An 18,355-nucleotide genomic window follows, 5' to 3' on the forward strand; every position below is an offset into this window, starting at 1 on the left:
TACTAGGTGTCAGGTACTGTGCTAGGTGCTATGGATAAACTGTTGAACAGGTTAGACACTGATCAGAAGTTTTATTGTCTAGTCAGGAAGCCAGGCATTTAAGTAGGCAATGAAATGAACTGTGATAAGTGTGATGATGGGGGAAGGTAGCTACCATGGCTATGTACCACAGGGGTAACTAACTTACTCTGGCGGTCTGAAAAGGCTTCGCGGAGAGTGTTTAAACTGATGCTTGAAAGAAGGGGAGAAGTTAACCGGGAGGGAAGGGGAAGCCAAGAGAGTGTTCCAAACCTAGGGAATAGCAAGTACAAAAGTCCAGAGGCAAGAGAGAGCACAGACAAGGTGCAGTTCTACTGCAGAACCATTTGGGGAAGGGATGTTGCTGAGAGAAGAGGCTGGAGAGATAGACAGACTCTGTAAAATACCTTAAAGAGTATAGACTTAGTTAAAGGACAGTGAGAAATCGCTGACAGGTTTTAAACAGGGAAATAAGATGATCAGTTTTGTGTTTTTGAAGAATCACTTGACCTCAGGGTTCAAGATGGATGAGAGGGAGAAAGCCTTGGCAGGGAGACTTTTGCAGTGGTCCAGGAGAGAAAAGATGGTGGCCTGATATATATATATATGTAGTGGTGATGATGAGGGAAGGACAGATTTGAAAGATACTTTGGAAGCAGAATTGATAGGACTTGCTGATAGGACTTGCTTGGATTTGAGGTTAAGGGAGGAGGACATAGGGTTGAAGTTCAGGTTTCTGGCTTAAGTAGCTAAGTGGTTAATGATGCCATTTACTCAGGAAATGCTGGAGGAGCCAGTTTTGGGAGGCAGGGAAGGTGAGGTCAGGGTGTTGTGTGCCTTTGAGACAACCAAGTGGAGATGCTATTCGTCAGCTGAGTTTTTAAGTCCAAGAATGTCTGGGCTAGAAATATGGATTTGGGAGTCACCTGTGTACACAGAGGCTAATTAAGGTCCTGGGAATGGAGAATAGGGCCTGTGGAGCTCCCAGCTCCAGTTCAGACTATGGAGTGGCTACCCAGAGGGCGTGAGCACTACTGGAGCATGCGCTGTCAGTGCACCACACCCCCTTCACTTTCGTCTCCTTCCTGTTAATCCCCTGAAAACACAGGTTGTTGATCCCAACTGTGCCCATTGCTGCCACTACCAACTCCTGGATGCGCCTCCTTTAACAGCATCTCAACTTTTCAGAAGATTTACTCTCCCACTTTAACCCCAAAGGAGCAAAGTTCCCAAATATTAGAGGATGTAAGTAATTGGAAGGAAGAATCCGAGTTCTCCTTCCCCATGTGGAAACAGGAAAGGAGGGAGAACATTATGGTTGATTCTGAAGACATAGCTCACAGCAGGTTCTGGATGCAACCTGATAGCTCCCCTCGGTTACTAATGCTTTCAGTCCTCCCTGCTTCCAATCTGAGAGTAAACTCTCCTCTGGATCAGGGAAAAGCTGTAGGCCTGACCTGGGAAACAGAGAGAGGCTGATTCTCAGGAGAGATGAGGTCAGGGAGACAATGCAGCTAGGACAGAGAAGCCAAATAGTTTGTGCCAAATTAATTTCCCCAAAGATATTAACCTCCTTTCCTCCCCCATTCCCTAAGGCTACACTAAAATTATAAAAGGTGTTCAAAATGTTGAGATGAAAATAATATGCATGATTTGTTTGCATATAATTTTCATACGGATTTACTATCTAAATACAAAGGAGTCATTTCTTTCTCCATTCCCCTCTCCCCCCCCATGTGCTAGTCTGGGCAAAATCAGTTGGCTGATATTTAATTAGGCATGTTCAGCTTCAGCCATGGCTTCCTCTTTTCCTTATTCTTGATCCTTCTAGTATGGCCACGATCAGCCTCTTTTCCTTTTCCACCTTGATCATTTTCACTTGCTATCTCCTCTAAATGACATTTTCTTTTTCTCCCTTTTAAGTTAGTACTTATTCTTTATCACCAACTACTGTGGGCCAACCAAGGGCGAGGCGTTCGCTAGCTCTAAAACCGGGCCTTCTATCCCCAGTCACCTGAATATTTGCTAAAAATCTCATTTCCCAACACCAGGGGGTGTCTATCTATCCCTCTATCTGTCCTACCCTGAAGGTAAAGATTAGTCCCAAGCCTTTTCCTCTCCTTTTATATACACACTAAAGCTCCCTCCCTCCCGTTACAGAGTTTTGGGTTCAGAAAGTTGTCTTTTTATTGCAGCTTATCTGTTTGTCTCTCATTCTCTCTGGACCTGAACAAATTTGTCTTTCTCTTGGTCTGTTCAGCCTTCCGTCTCCGCACCACCCACGATCCCCTTTGGTCCGGCTCTCCTTTCTTTCCATACCTGTCTTCCACCACCTCTCTATAAGGGCTTCCTCGCCTTTCTGGGCTCTTACGCGTCTCTGAACCTCTTTATGTATCTACCTTTCTTCTCTCTCCCTGTCTCACTGCTTCTGTATCAGTCCCTTCTCATCTCTCCCACAGTCCCCACACTAGAAACAAAGTCACGGTGTTTGCGCACAACATGCCTCGCGTCGCCCCGTTCTGGACCGCGACATTCCACCGTGCCCCTCCGCGCATTCCAACTGCAAACAAAGAGTTCCCCTCCCCCTCCCCCACTTTTTCATGTCCCAATTCTTGACTGATGTAGTACCAACTGTCCCAACTGCCCCTCGCCCTCCTTTCGCCTCCAGTCGGCGGATCTCCAGCTCCAGGACACTTAGCACCAACACCCGCCCCCCCTTGCCGACGCACCAGATTCCTGCGCCGACACCCCCGTTCGTCTCGCACACGGCGCTCCGCCCCTCCAGGAAAGTAGATCCGGCCAGGCAGACAAAAGTTTGGGAGAGAAGTTGAGTCGGTGCTGAGTGTGTGAGCGAGGGGGGCGGGGGCCTGGGAGAGTGGGGCTGCCGGGCGAGTCGACGCGTGAACAGATAGACCTGCGGACCGGACAGCCGCGGCCGTAGGCACTTCTAGCCCCGCTTAACCCCTGATGCGCGGGGGGACGCAACCCCTCTCGCTGGGGGATGCTGCGGGATTCTTGGCGCCGGGCATCCGGGGCGCCCGCTAAACCCCTGTGCCTATCCTGTGCCCCTGGGGAAGCGAAGTCCGGCCGCAGGGAAAGAGAGGCGGCCGCCGAGACGCTGCAGGGTGCCGGGCGGGGAGGGGGCTGGAGGCCCCAGGCCCGAGGGCATGGAGCGGTTAGGGGAGAAAGCCAGTCGCCTGCTGGAGAAGTTAAGACTCTCGGACTCCGGCAGCGCCAAGTTCGGCCGCAGAAAGGGTGAATCTAGCAGGTCTGGGTCTGATGGGACCCCCGGGCCGGGCAAGGGGCGCCTGAGTGGGTTGGGGGGACCTAGGAAATCAGGGCCCCGTGGAGCTACTGGGGGACCTGGGGATGAGCCGTTGGAGCCAGCCCGGGAGCAAGGCCCCCTGGACGCTGAGCGGAACCCTCGCGGCTCCTTTGAGGCGCCGCGCTACGAAGGCTCCTTTCCCGGGGGACCGCCTTCCACCCGGGCCTTGCCTCTACCTCAGTCATTGCCCCCCGACTTTCGGCTGGAGACGGCCCCAGCCCTAAGCCCCCGCTCCAGTTTCGCCAGTAGCTCAGCCAGCGACGCGAGCAAGCCGTCCAGCCCCCGGGGCAGTCTGCTGCTGGACGGGGCGGGGGCTGGTGGAGCCGGAGGTAGCCGACCCTGCAGCAACCGTACCAGCGGCATCAGCATGGGCTACGACCAGCGCCACGGCAGCCCCCTGCCCGCCGGGCCATGCCTGTTTGGCCCACCTCTGGCCGGGGTTCCGGCGGGCTATTCCTCTGGAGGGGTGCCGTCCGCCTACCCCGAGCTCCACGCTGCCCTGGACCGACTGTGCGCTCATCGGCCCGCGGGGTTCGGCTGCCAGGAAAGCCGCCACTCGTATCCCCCAGCCCTGGGCAGCCCGGGAGCTCTAGCCGGGGCCGGAGTGGGAGCGGCAGGGCCCTTGGAGAGACGAGGGGCGCAACCCGGACGACACTCGGTGACTGGCTACGGGGACTGCGCCGCGGGCGCCCGATACCAAGATGAACTAACAGCGTTGCTGCGCCTGACGGTGGGCACAGGTGGGCGAGAAGCCGGCGCCCGCGGGGAACCCTCGGGGATTGAGCCGTCAGGTCTCGAGGAGCCGCCAGGTGCGTTCGTTCCAGAGGCCGCCCGGGCCCGGATGCGGGAGCCGGAGTCCAGAGAGGACTACTTTGGTGAGTGAGAGAAGTGGTTAGGGACGGGAAGAGACCCGTCACCGCATTCGGTTCCCCACTGCCCCGGCGGCGGGCGCTGGGAAGTCGGAGGCAGAGACGCGGGGGAAAAGAGGCAAGAGGAATTTCCCCTTCCCACTGGGTTTCAGATGGACCACGGGCACCTTATTCCTGCTAAATTCAACCCCCTTGATGATCTCGTGAATCCCAGTTCCTCAGCTTTAGAGCCTGGGTTTTTCGCGGTAGGAGGCCTTGTTGAGGGGAACCAAGTGGGGCTGGGAGAGCATCCCCCCATCTTGCTCCCCCCTCGGCGGCGTTGCCCCTTCAGGCTCCTGCGCGCCGCGCCCCCAGCCGGGCCCAGGCTCCGCCCGCAGGAATTCGGGGAATGCGCGGGTGGGGGGGCGGGGCGGGTGGGCCGCGTGCGTGCCGGCTCCTGCCCGGGCGCTCCAGGTGCCCGCGGGCGGGGCCGGCCGCGCGGCACTGGGCGGAGGTGGGGTGCAGGGGGTGGGGGAGCTGCTTCCTAACACGCGCGGAGCTGTGGCCGCGGTCGGGGAAATGGAGCCCGGGGGGAGGAAGAAAGCCCTGGGACGGAAAGCAGGGACCCTACTGCTGTCTGGCCCCAGTCCTGCTGGCTCCGTGCGTGGGTGGGCATTTAAGCCGAGACCCGGTGGTGTCAGCTTCTGTTTTCCCCATCCTCCGGAAGTCAGGGCAGAAGCCTTGACCACCGGTACAACATCACCCCTGGATGGATGGCGACCGTGTATAGCTGCCAGAAATAACCCGGGCTTCAGTTCTGGCCATAACCTGCTCAGAATTCAGGCACGAAGTAGCCCCTTATTTCCTCCTGCTAAAGAAACCCGGTCGCCGCCTCTCTCCCGGACGCAGTTACCTTCAAGAAGTGTTAATTGATTATATGTCTCGGCTATGGGGGGGGGGATATTGGCGTCTTGAACGATCTTTTAGCCGAGACCCACAGGCACCACTTCACTATATAAAAAAATGCTAATCTGATTGTGACAGGAAGTACAGAAAGAAGTGGAGGGCCCGCCCCTAGGTCTGTGGGCCTCTTCAGTGTTCCCAGCATCTTCTCACCTTTCTCACCATCCATGTTCCTGCCCCGGACCCCATGCTCTAGAACTCTGTGGCTAGAAATGTAAATAGAGAGAGGAACCCAGCCAGGGAAGGAAGGTTGGGAAGGAGGTTCAGAGGTAGCAGGGCTGCAGGCTGGTTCAACTCCAACCTCCCCCCATTTCCCCCCCACCCCACCCCCACCTGAGAGAGGAAAACCCAGAGCAGATGATGCTTTGGTCAAGGGAGACTAAGTGACAGGATCCTTTTAGCAGTTTCCTTTTGAGGCTGGGGAGAAGCGGCTGATGGGTGGAGAGAAGTCTCCTCGGCTAAGCCATCAGAACCAGAAGGAAGAATGGAGCTGGGAGAGAGTGCAGTAAAATGGCAGGAAGAACCTAGGAGTGGATATGCTGGGTTAGAGGAGGTGAGGCGGACATGCCTGAGCAGTTGGCTCTTGTCTTCCCGTAATGTCCAAGGCTTCCCAGAGCAATGGCTCTGACAGGGCCCCCTGGCATGGCAATCTTGGGGCAGAGTTCCCCTCCCCTGGGGAAGCCGAATTTTGACCCCGGTGGGGGGGAGGCGTGCTTCTCTCCCTAGGGGTCAGGTTGCCTCCTCTGACAGAACCCCCAGCCTGACTGTACCCTCCTACTCCTGCCCCTAGTAGGGGCCCTCTTCCTTGGCTACAGCCTTGCCCAGCTGCCAGAGGGTGGGAGCAGGACAGGCCTGGGCCCATCAGTCGCTGCAGCTGCTGCACGGGCTCCCAAGCCCCTGGGCAAAGACTGGATGGGCCCCAACAGGCAAGGAGTGTGGCAGTGTGCCGAGGGGGAGAGGTGGGGCGGGGTGAGGCGGGCCCGTTGGGATCTGTTCCCCAAAGACAGGCCCTAGCCCTCACTCATGGGCCTGGAATTGGGGAGTGGAAGGAGGGAAGAACACACCCAGGAAAGGCGGGTGCCAGAGCCAGGTGTTATGTATTTTAGGGGAGATGTCAGGGAAGAGCAGTTTGGCTCTGTTCCTCCTATGATAGAAGATGACAGGGAGACATTAGGGGTTCTGCCACCCTTCCCCCCCTTCCTCTGCAACCCTCAATCCTTGGAACACACCCTGCATTCTCAGCAGCCACCTCCCCAGAGGAGTCACACTCACATGGTCCCCTCTGCACAGGGCCCTTTGCTGAGCCAGATCCTTCTTTCCATCTTTGGAAAGCCTAGAGGTACAGAGCAGAAGTCATTCTGTAGCTGAATGGCAGTTCATTTGACAGATGGGGAAGCCGAGGTCCTGGAGAGGCTTTCTGGACCTGGCGTGCTTTCACTAGGAAGTTTTTTCCAGCCTGCTGCTGGGCCCTTATGGACTCACATCTCTGACTGTCCCACACAGTGCAACGGGGATCATATGTTGCCTGATTAGTCTTTTCTCCCCAACAGAAACCAAGCGTCTGAAGTCCAGGGACCGTATCTTTGAGTCTCTCCAATTTTCCACAGTATTGGGCATAATATTGTTGCGAGGCACTAAATAGATGTTCAGAAAATGTCTGTTGATTAATCAGTAAACAAGAATAAGTCTGCCCAGCCAAGACCTTGCTGCATCCCATTAACTCTCTCTTCCCAAAAGGGAGCCCGTCAAAAGGAGGCTGTGACTGGTGGTCCTCTGCCATCAGGAAAGATGAGGAATCCCTGGTTTTGAGCTGGGGGAGTGCGCTCTGATGCTGACAACTTCTTCTCTCCTCTCAGGCACCTGTATCAAGTGCAACAAAGGCATCTATGGGCAGAGCAACGCCTGCCAGGCTCTGGACAGCCTCTACCATACCCAGTGCTTTGTCTGCTGCTCCTGTGGTGAGTGCAGCCCCCAGACCTTCTGGACCAGGGCCTGAGGCCTCAAGCACTCTCCGCACATACACACTCATAAGTGCCTAGGGAAAGCAGGGCTTGTGCCTCTCCATTTGCTGGTCTGGCCCCCACCTTCTCTCTTGCTTCCCTTCTCTGTGCTCTACCTGGCTCTCTCCCGCCCGCCCCCATGTTGGGTCAGCTTGCTGAGGTCAGCCCTCCCTCTGCTGAGCCTCTTTTCTCCGCTCTATTCCTCCCTCTTTTTTCTGCCTTCCTGCTTGCCCAGCCTGGACTCCCTCCCAGCCCTCCAGCCTCTCCTTGGAGGGGCTTGGTCTTGGGCAGCCGAGTTGCCTGGGGCGACAGTGAAAGACTGGAATGTGGGAAGGGTGGGGTGGGCTGAGGGAGCGGGGAGCTGTGGGGGAGTGGAGAGGGGGGTTTTCTCTCGGCTGGTCAGAGTTCAGCCACCTCGCTGGAGTGCAGGCCACTGGGCCATGCCAAGCTGATGACATCACGCTCCAGGAATGCCCGCTGCTGTTAGCTCAGGAGGCCCGCCTGGAGCAGGGGGTGCTCCCAGCGGCCTCAACTCCCCAGCCTTTCCCTCACCTCCCTCATTACCCGGCCCCCCTGCTTACCCACTCTGATTCCTTTGCTGGACCTTTAATTTCCTATCTCTGCCTGTCTGACTCCAGCCACTCCCAGCCCCTGCCTGGCTCCCTTTAGGTTCATCTATCTGTTTGTCCTTCTGTTTATAGAGCCTCTTTTGGGAATGTCTCTTTCCCTCTCTCTACTCCCTTGTGTCTCATAAGTTTCTAAGTCAACTTTTCTAAACCACTGGGCAGAGCTGGAAGTGGAGATTTTGATGAGAAGAGGGCAGAGGTAGGAAACTTGCCAATTCTCATTCCTCCTCATCCCTGATAATTTAGACACCCTGGAGCAGTTCCTGGGTGTTGGTTTCACGGGGAGCGGTCCTGCCTTGTCTGCTTGCAGAAGATCCTGGGCTGCTGCTGACCCCGGAGACTCTGGGTCCCTCTAAGCTTGGGGAAGCAGCCTAGTGCAGCAGGAAAGGGGACCGACTTTGCTCCCAAACAAAGCACTTTGTCCCCAGCAGTAGTTCCAGTATGTCCTGACCTCCATGGAGCCTATCCCTGGGAGACAGACAGGGCTAGGAGAACAGGAGAGCTGTGCAGAAGCTCCTGGGTTGAAAGGTCCCAGAGGGCAAAGTCCATGACAGTGTGATTGTCTCTGAGCGCATTGTAGGGCCCCGTGTTCAGAGCTCCTTGACCTTGTCCCCCAGCCTGTGGTTGGCTTTGCTTTCCCAGGTGGCTCCCCGAGCAAGCACAGGCACTGGAGAAGGCGGCACCCCTTTAAAGCAGGGTCACAGAAAACTGTTGAGGGGGCAGGAGCTGGAAGAGCAGCAAGCAAAGGAGTGGGGAATTGGCAGGAGTGAGACCAAACAAATTGGAATTGCATCAGATGGGGTATTTGTGTGGGGAGACGGGACAGACAGCAGTTAGGCGGACAAGCACTGAAATCCAGATTTAAACGCATCATGAAACACCGGAGAGCAGTTACCCCATGGCGGGGACGCCCTGTGCCTGGACCCTGGGAGAGGCTCCAGCCCCTTGTCTACTGCTTCTAGGGCGAACTTTGCGCTGCAAGGCTTTCTACAGCGTCAACGGCTCTGTGTACTGTGAGGAAGATTATCTGGTGAGTGAGGGGTCCCCTGGGCCTGGAATTGGCTCCCACCCCTTTCTCTGTGGCCCACTGGGGTTCCACCCATCAGGTCATTCTCAGCCCGTAACATCCTCCCTTGGTCTCCTCCTAGTTTTCAGGGTTTCAGGAGGCAGCTGAGAAATGCTGTGTCTGTGGTCACTTGATTTTGGAGAAGGTAAGTAAGCACAGTGTCTTCAGCTGAGACTGTGAGGCTGAGGGGCCGAGGGGTGGAATCAGGAACTAAATGCATACTGAGAAAAGGTGGGGGGAGGAAACCTATCAGCAACTACTTGCATCCCATTCTTCCCGAGAACCACTGTTTACAGTGGCTTCTCTTTGCCTATGGGATCAAGTCTGGACTCCTCAGCCTGCCACCCCAGGCTCCTGTGATCTCTAACTCCCTAACTCTGCAGGCACAGCCCGGCCCTCCACCTGAGCCAGCGGCGTGGGGTCCTGAGGCTTAATCCCCTTTCTGCTACTGGTTGGGATCAGTTGAAGCTCAGTTTTCTTTTCTGTAAGGAGAAGTTGGGTTGGATCAGTGGTTCACAGCCCTGGCAGCCTAGCAGATCACCTGGGAAGAAGTAAAGAAAATACCAATGCTGGGTCATCACCAGAGACTGTGGTGAATACTTCTGGGTGGGACCCAGGCATTGATGGGCTTAAAAACCTCCCTGGGTGACCCTGATATGCAGCCAAGGCTGAGAAACACTGGCGTGGAGGCTCCCTAAGACCTTTTTCAGGGTTTCTGCCTCCATTTTAAGACTCTTTGGTCCTCCCAGATTACACAGCATTGTTCTAGGACGAGAGCAGGGGCTCAGATGAGGTTAGTGGGAGCAGCAGGGAACGTCTTTGGTAGCTGGAGAGCAGAGACTGATTCTCCTCCCGCCCCCCCGAGCCAGATCCTCCAGGCAATGGGAAAGTCCTATCACCCCGGCTGCTTCCGATGCATCGTTTGCAACAAGTGCCTGGACGGCATCCCCTTCACTGTGGACTTCTCCAACCAGGTGTACTGTGTCACAGACTACCACAAGTGAGTGCCCCGCCCAGGGTGTGGTGTGGACCTGGGCTCAGGGATTCCCCCCACCTCAGCTCCCCTCTGTCCTCTCTCTTTCAGGAATTACGCTCCTAAGTGTGCGGCCTGTGGCCAACCCATCCTCCCCTCAGAGGTCAGTATGTCTGTGTTCTCCTGCAGGGCAGCCAGTGCTGCTGCCTCTGGGGAGGGACTGGGGACATGCCGCCTGGCCTCCCCTGGGAGGCAGTGGTGCTGAGGAATGTACTCCGCGAAGATTCCCGTGTGACTCTGCTCTCTGGGTCATCACCCTGACCCCAACATCCGGGCCTGGACTTGTCTGACAGCCTTGCTGGAGCCAGGCTCCATCTCTTTTCTCCCAGTCCAGAGAAGGAGACTTTCTTTGAAGTCAAGGTCACCAGCCCCCAGATGTAGGGGCTGGAAAAAGGTGGGAAGAATCCTCAGGGCTGGTAGGAAGGGGTCAGAAATGATTTACGCTGTGTGTGCCAAGGGAGAGAAGCCAAAAGCCCATGAGGAACCAGGCCCTATTGGGTCTCCTCGTCCCCGGCTTAGCTTACGTTATTGATGCAGCCTGCCCCTTTCCTTTCCCTCTGTAAGGCCTGAGCCCCTGGACAGAGGCGAGGCTCCGCGAGGGGACATGCCTTCCTGGAGGCAGTGCCAAGGAAGGAGAGGGGGAAGGTTCCCACAGGGTTTGCAGAGGCCACCTCAAAGCTGCAGACGGTGGCAGAGAGGCTCTGGAGGCCTCTGTATGATCTTCCCGTTGGAAGGGGGGCTGGTGGGGGAGGGGAGAGTTGGGGTTATCGTGCTGCTCTCATGCCCATGGGGGTGTGCATTATTTCAGGGCTGTGAGGACATTGTGAGGGTGATATCCATGGACCGAGATTATCACTTTGAGTGCTACCACTGCGAGGTGAGTGTTGGGTGCCCGGGATCCCAGACGAGAGCTAGAAGGGGGCTGGGGGAGTGAAGTCCTAGAACTGCCAGAGTCTGTAGGAGAGGTCTAGGATACGGGAAACCAGGAAGGTGCTCTGACCCATCTCCAGTCTCTTTCGCGTCCTTCAGCCACTCTCTCTGGGTGTGGTCGTTTAGTCCTTTCTAAATCTGGCTTCCCCAGAGTCAAGACTCCTAAAACTAGGGACTCCTGGTAACAGCTGGAAATGGGAGCCTGTCTCATTATTTCTGCTGTAGCAGCGACACCTGGCGTCCAGCTGAGGTATTTTCTCAGGTTTCTCTTCTGGGAGTTCATCCCCCTCCAGCCCCGCCCCCTTTTTCCCAGTCACTGGGAGTCTAGTGCCCAGCAGGGCCGACTTCCACGATGTCCCCGGTGCCTGGGCTGAGGTAAACTAGGTGTCCTTCTTCCCTAGGACTGCCGGATGCAGCTGAGTGACGAGGAAGGCTGCTGCTGCTTCCCTCTGGATGGGCACTTGCTCTGCCACGGCTGTCACATGCAGCGGCTCAATGCCCGACAGCCCCCTGCCAGTTATTGGGTTGGCCAAAAAGTTCCTTCGGTTTTTAAGTAAAAATAAAAGACACATTTTTCATTTTCACCAAGAACTTTGTTGGACAGTGTAGTCACTGTTTTGTTCCACTACCTTCTACCATTTTTCAGGCAACTTCATAATTCCATCTTCCCAAAACTCTCTTTTTGAGCAAAGAACTGTTCCAGGTGCCTTTTACAGTCTTCCAGGGAATTGAAATTTTTTCCATTAAGAGAATTTTGTAAAGACCGAAATAAATGGAAATCCGAAGGTGCAATGTCTGGTGAATACAGCGGATGAATGAGAACTTCCCAGCCAAGCTGTAACAGTTCTTGCCTGGTCATCAAAGAAACATGCGGTCTTGCGTTATCCTGATGGACGATTATGCATTTTCTGTTGACTGATTCCGGATGCTTTTCATCGAGTGCTGCTTTCAGTTGGTCTAATTGGGAGCAGTACTTGTTGGAATTAATCATTTGGTTTTCTGGAAGGAGCTCATAGTAAAGGACGCCCTTCCAATCCCACCGTATGCACAACATCACCTTCTTTGGATAAAGTCCGGGCTTTGGTGTGGTTGGTGGTAGTTCATTTCACTCGCCCCACGATCTCTTCCATTCCACGTTATTGTACAGTATCCACTTTTCATCACCCATCACAATTTGTTTTAAAAACGGAACGTTTTCGTTACATTTCAGTAGAGAATCGCATGCGGAAATATGGTCAAGAACGTTTTTTTTTCGCTTAACTTAGGTGGAACCCAAACATCAAAGCAATTAACACAACCAAGCTGGTGCAAATGATTTTCAGCGCTTGATCTGGATATTTTGAGTATGTCAGCTGTCTCCCTCATTGATTGTTCTCAGTTAATGTCTTGATTTGATTGTTATCAACTTCAACTGGTCTACCCGACCATGGAGCCTCGGCCAGCGAGAAATCTCCAGCACGAAACTTCGCAAACCGCTTTTGACACGTTCGATCAGTCACAGCACCTTCTCCATACACCGCACAAATCTTATTTTGCATTTCAGTTGTGTTTTTACCTTCCTTGAAATAATAAAGCATAATATGCCGAAAATGCTCCTTTTTTCTTCCATCTTCAATATTAAAATGGCTACACAAAAATACACCAATTTTTATAAGTTTCTTTTAAAATGCACACTGATATGATAGCTGTCACAATACAATCTAACAAAATTGTTTCAAATGAAGTTAAAGACAACTAAGCGCTCCTAGAGCCATCTTACGGAAAACATCAAACGAACTTTTTGGCCAACCCAGTATATCTGAGATGCAGTCACTGCTGCTGCCGTCACCACCATTGACAAATTCCTCTGGCCAGTGGGCCCCTCTGAGGCCAGTCAAGAAAAGGAAGGCACTCTGTAGCCCTGGCAGAAGAGTCCTCTAGGGAGGGCCCCAAGGGCCAGAGACCAAAGATCAAGACATTCCAAATGGATTGTGGAGGTGGAGCCCTCCAGTTGCCATGATGTGGGTGACTGGCCTTTCCAGGTGTGCAGCCTGTGCTGTAGCACATAACAGGCACACACAGGCGGGTTCCAGTATTTTCTAAAGGTCTGATTCTAGTCTGTATCTCTAGTATACATTTGTGTGCACACGGGCACACACACACACACACTCTCTCTCTCTCTCTCGTCAGGGGACTCTTACACTTGGTTCATTAGTAGTAGTTCAGCTCTCCAGACCTGCTGCCTCACAGAGGAAACCAGAGTTATATCCACCACAGCTCCCAAACTGTGAGGTTCCAGGAGCCAGAGAGGCAAAACACTTTCACTTGGTTCTGATCAGTTTGGCTAGATCTCTTAAAACCAATCCACTAAAAACTTGTTTACTTAAAGTTCACTTGATGACCAGTTTACCAAAAGCTGAGTTCCCTTTTGGATATTTTTATAGCCATTTAGTTGTTCTGTTCTTTTTTGTCACGCTTGGGTATTTCAAGGATTTATATCTTTTCATCTAAGAGTACCCCTGAGTTAGCAGCAGCATAAATTTATCAAATTTGCAGCACTTTGTAAATGATGAGATTGCGTCCTACCTTTATGGATATCTTTTTCTGTTACCTACTTTTCAAACTTTTTTTTTTAAAAGTTTCCAGCAATAAATAGAATTGGTACAGACATTTTGTGTATCATTTTTTGTGTTTCTTAATCCAATATTCTTTTCCAAATTAGATGCTTTGAAAACTGTAACAGAGCTCAATATGATTTTGATGCCTTGGTCTGTCTACTACATTCCTGCTGTTAAAAGGCCAATAGAGTCTCAACAAATAAACAGGCATGTGGCATACTCAGTTGACTAACAAAGGTGTACAGACAACAGCAATGAAAAGTGAAAGGGTGAATCTGCGAAATCTTTTTGAAATGCTGCAGATTTGATAAATACTTATTTGAAACTGTCTCTAGGTGAATTGGTTTTAGGCAAATTAGTCTGATAACCTTTGATCCTTAGCCTTTATTCTCCACCACTTAGAGTTTCATATTGGAAATGACTCTTGAGAACAGAAATTCCACATTTAGGGATGATTCTAAGATGACTTTGCCAGCCAACCTGGGAATTGCATAAAAGAGGCCTCTGATGGGCTTCCCTGGTGGCGCAGTGGTTGAGAATCTGCCTGCTAATGCAGGGGACACGGGTTCGAGCCCTGGTCTGGGAAGATCCCACATGCCGCGGAGCAACTAAGCCCGTGAGCCACAACTACTGAGCCTGCGCGTCTGGAGCTTGTGCTCCGCAACAAGAGAGGCCGCGATAGTGAGAGGCCCGCGCACCGCGATGAAGAGTGGCCCCCGCTTGCCGCAACTAGAGAAAGCCCTCGCACAGAAACGAAGACCCAACACAGCCAAAAATTAATTAATTAATTAATTAAAAAAAAAAAAAAAAAAAGAGGCCTCTGAGTGAAAGTAAGAGATCAGATTCACACCGTGGAGTGCCAGAGCGGAGGAAATGCACTTTTTTTTTTTGGGCAGGGTAATGTTCTGAAACAAAATTACGTGTTCTACAGCTGGGATTGCTTCTTCTGAACTATTGTTATTAAATAAGTGAATACAAAGGCTCTGTGACTGGGAAAATCTCTCACCAGGCTGCTCCAGGTCTGGGAAATGCAGACAAGCACGTGTAGCCTTACATCCATCCCTTCAGTTCTTTTACTCTTGGGGGTCTTGTCCACTCTGTCACTCTGACCCTTTGTTTCTTACTGTGGTTTTGGCCTCCCTCTGCCACTGACTGGCTGATTCCTTTCTAGGTCTGTGCTCATCTGTCCTAACCCTGAGGGGTCCCCAAGACTCTGTCCTTGCCACTGGGGCTACTTTCTCCTTCCTGAGGAAAAACAAGTGCTAATATCTGATGAAGACGGGCCCAGGGAAGGCAGGCCATGGCATAGGAGAAGACCCAGCTGCTGCACGGCATCGCTGGCAAGTTCCAAGTGTACCCCACATCTCAAGAGCTTCCCTTCTTCCTGTTCACGGGGAGATTGCTCATCCTTAGCAGTTCTATTTACTATTTCCCGTTGGTATTGAAAGATTCATGGGATGCTGCCAAGGATACAGCAACAGGTGGACCTTGCTTGGCCAATTTGCCACCTGATTTTCATCAACAGCCAATAGGCCTGAGACGGCGAAAGGGGAAATGGAAGAATTATGGATCCGTTTTGTTTCTCTTTAGATGAGAGTCACGGACAGGGGTCAGGCTTTCGCAGCAGACTTGAGCTATTTGCTCTGGCCAGCCCTGTTTGCTACAGGCCCAAATGGGGTTTGTGACTAAGCCGGCTGGTGCGGGTTCTCTGCCTTACTTCTTAGAGACTTGACTGCTTCCCCTTCCCCCTGGAGCTCTCAAGGCCACGGAAATGGTAAGACTCCATTTATAATCAGGCCGGAGACCATCCTCAGTCAAGAAGGACATAAGAGAAAGCTGTTTCAGGGCACAGAAAGCCATTTGGATGAGGTCCCTGAGACTGTACCTAGATGGAAGGGAATAAAAAGGGGGGAATAAAAAGAGACTAACAGGACTGCGAGAAAAGGATTGGGAAGAAGCAGTGAGTTGAAGCATTTTTATTTCTTTTCTTTTCTTTTTTAGAAGGACCCATACCCCAGTGCTGGCCTAGGGGCATTCAGAACCCTAAAGGCAAGACTCCACAAGAAGGGCAAGGGTCTAACCAATCTCAATCCTCTCCATCCTCTCCTCCCTTGCAGCAAGGAAGACCTAAGCCTGGGCCTCTGCTGTGTCAATTGCTTGTGGAGGGCCCTGTTGTCCACGCTTGGCCCTCGTTGGGAAGGAGGTTCTAAGGTTTGACCTTGGAAATCTGAGCAGACTATTCCTGGCACATATAGATTAGACTGGTCTAACTGTGATGGTCGGGAAGTCGTCAGAGGCAAATTCTGTCCACTGTGGGTATTATTTCAGCTACTATCCTCTTAGAAAGGATAGTGTTGACCCATGTGAAGGGAGCAGGGAGAGATGGGTTAGGAGGAACATCTACTAAAAGGTACTGGTTAGGCATGTATCCTAGAGAGTTACAGCCAAGCGAGGCGTGCGTTTAGAGATATCCCCGTCACCTCATTTTACTGAATGAAGAAATAGAAACTCTGAGTGATGATGGGACTTACCCAAGGTCACACAGCTGGAAAATGACTTTCCAACTTCTGAAGACTAATAAAGAGCTTATTTCCCCTCTTCCCTCCCCACTACCCCCACCCAGGGACTCCCAGGGCATCAGTAAACTGTAAATGAGACAAGTGCTTCACTATGACAGATAATTAGGGCAAGTTTTAGTGGGAAAGCCAGGGAACACGAGAGATAATAATGAAAACTTTTGGTTCTTATTAGTGCTTTTTTGTTAATTAGGATTAGCAATCACCAAAGTACCTTTAAGAGCACATTAGGGGAAACAAAGGAAATATACTGCAGGGGAGTCCCTGTCCTTGAGGAGGCCACAGTCCAGCCAGGGAGATAAATACACACATAAAATGCGGTGAGAAGATTACAAGCAACATGTCAACAAATGCAAAGAAATTGAGTGTTACAAACGAGACCTAATGCGCAGGGTACAGGTGATGAAACAGTGATGAAACAGTCTGGCTTAGAGTGTAGATCAGAAGGTGGCAGCCCACTGGCTAAATCCTGTCCCCAGATGCATTGAGTTTGGCCCACCGGGAGTTATTTTTTATAGTACTAACTTGAACCCTAGTTGAAGAAGGAAAAAATGCCAGCTAATAGATGTAGAAAGAATGACAGAATTGGGAAAATGGCATTTTGTGAACTTTGATAAAACTATTGATCCTAGCAAAGATTATTAATTGGTGTTAAAAACCATAGGTGAAATCATTGGTAGACAACTGCACATTCATACAGCGCCAAGTAACACTGTCAGTTTACAAACTTGAGGACAAAAATGTAACTGTATATTGGAGGGATCAGACTGTCATCACTCATTTCCTGGAAACAGTCTTGGTATCACTTACCAGTAGGCCAGTTCTGGTATGAGGCAAATACATAACCCAACCTAGCATATATTCTAGCTGCTCCCTACCCCAAAAGAAGTATTAGCTATAACTTACAGTTTACAGGAAATATTGGGGATAGAGAAACGAACTAATGGACACTAGGAGGAAGCAACTGGACAAATCTAGGAGGTGAAGCATTCTGCAGGGCAACTGGCCAGCTCTCTTCAGCAAGTCAGTATGATTTTTTTTTTTAAGCCAAAACTGCTATGAAAGAGACTTAAGGTATACAATAATAATCCGATGCATGGTCCTGGATTCCCTGTTAGTTTAAACAAATTGCTACAAAAGATGTTTGTGGTCAACTGGAAATGTTTTAATATGAACAGGGAATTCCCTGGGTGAAAATGATGGGGTGAAAATTTACTGAAATGGAAAGGTCAAAATCATTAATAAAATACCAGTTCCAAAACCATAATCATTTTGCTTTTAAAATGTCTATATATTTATGAATAAAAAAGATCTGAAAGGATATGCACTAAGGTGTTAACAGTGGTGTTCTCTGAGTGGTGGGAATATGTTCTGTTGTTGTTGGCCTACATTTTCCGTTTTTATACGATGCATGTGTACTTCCTCTGTAATAATAATAAGCTATTATGAATAACTGGTTGCCAGCATTTACAATTCAGGAGATTTCATATAAAAATCTGGATATTATATACAAAGAGCTGGGTTACTAAGGTTTCTTGAATAATCAGAAGATGTGTCACCCCGGGCTTCCATTGCCACATGGCAGCAACTGGTCAGAACTGAGTGATGGCTGCTCCTTTGCTTGACGTATTCTCTCCTTAGTTTGTCACAGTCTCCACCACTCTTTGGTCTGTGCCCGTCAGACATTAATTACCTGCCTGGCTCCCATAGACTTTATTTTTTTTAATAAATTTATTTATTAATTTATTTATTTTTGGCTGCGTTGGGTCTTCGTTGCTGTGCGCGGGCTTTCTCTAGTTGCGGCGAGCCGGGGCTGCTCTTTGTTGCAGTGTGCAGGCTTCTCATTGCTGTGGCTTCTCTTGTTGTGGAGCACGGGCTCTAGGCACACGGGCTTCAGTAGTTGTAGCACGTGGGCTCAGTAGTTGTGGCTCGCGGGCTCTAGAGCGCAGGCTCAGTAGTTGTGGTGCACGGTCTTAGTTGCTCCGCAGCATGTGGGATCTTCCCGGACCAGGGCTTGAACCCGTGACCCCTGCATTGGCAGGCGGATTCTCAACCACTGCGCCACCAGGGAAGCCCTCCCATAGACTTGTGAGTCAGTAACCCTTGATTTGGATGATCAAGGGCTCCCCATCCATAGAGTCTCCCATTATTAATCATTTGACAATACCGATAAATTAGTTTTGAAATGCTGCCCAAGAAAAGCATGCATTCCAGAAATATCTGTGCCTGGGTTTTTATACAGCAACCCAGTCATGGGAAACCCAGATGTAACACTTAATCTACTTAGCTACCATGGTTGAATACTATAAATTAGTTTGGCAAAATTTCTCTTTGGTAAATGGAATATAGAAAGTATACTAAATTGCTAACTTC

General features: G+C 51.3%; 1 protein-coding gene across 1 annotated transcript; it reads left to right on the top strand.

Annotated features, from left to right (window-relative positions):
• Nucleotides 1–2,844: 2,844 nt before the first annotated feature.
• AJUBA (ajuba LIM protein) lies at nucleotides 2,845–12,399 on the top strand. Its single transcript, XM_068547753.1, has 8 exons — nucleotides 2,845–4,218; nucleotides 7,011–7,112; nucleotides 8,743–8,810; nucleotides 8,929–8,991; nucleotides 9,716–9,846; nucleotides 9,931–9,982; nucleotides 10,688–10,756; nucleotides 11,211–12,399. The coding sequence occupies exons 1-8, from the start codon at nucleotides 3,186–3,188 to the stop codon at nucleotides 11,364–11,366; spliced, it is 1,674 nt and encodes a 557-aa protein (XP_068403854.1). The 5' UTR covers nucleotides 2,845–3,185; the 3' UTR covers nucleotides 11,367–12,399.
• Nucleotides 12,400–18,355: the final 5,956 nt, after the last annotated feature.

The sequence above is a fragment of the Eschrichtius robustus genome, chromosome 1, assembly GCF_028021215.1.
Source record: "Eschrichtius robustus isolate mEscRob2 chromosome 1, mEscRob2.pri, whole genome shotgun sequence".
Lineage (NCBI taxonomy): Eukaryota > Metazoa > Chordata > Mammalia > Artiodactyla > Eschrichtiidae > Eschrichtius > Eschrichtius robustus.

Bases quoted from the DNA above. Each gene is read 5' to 3' on its own strand.
- AJUBA (XM_068547753.1), top strand. From the start codon at position 3,186: ATGGAGCGGTTAGGGGAGAAAGCCAGTCGCCTGCTGGAGAAGTTAAGA. The intron at 7,113-8,742 runs GTGAGTGCAGCC...TACTGCTTCTAG, and splicing joins CTTTGTCTGCTGCTCCTGTG to GGCGAACTTTGCGCTGCAAG. The intron at 8,992-9,715 runs GTAAGTAAGCAC...CCCCCGAGCCAG, and splicing joins GTCACTTGATTTTGGAGAAG to ATCCTCCAGGCAATGGGAAA.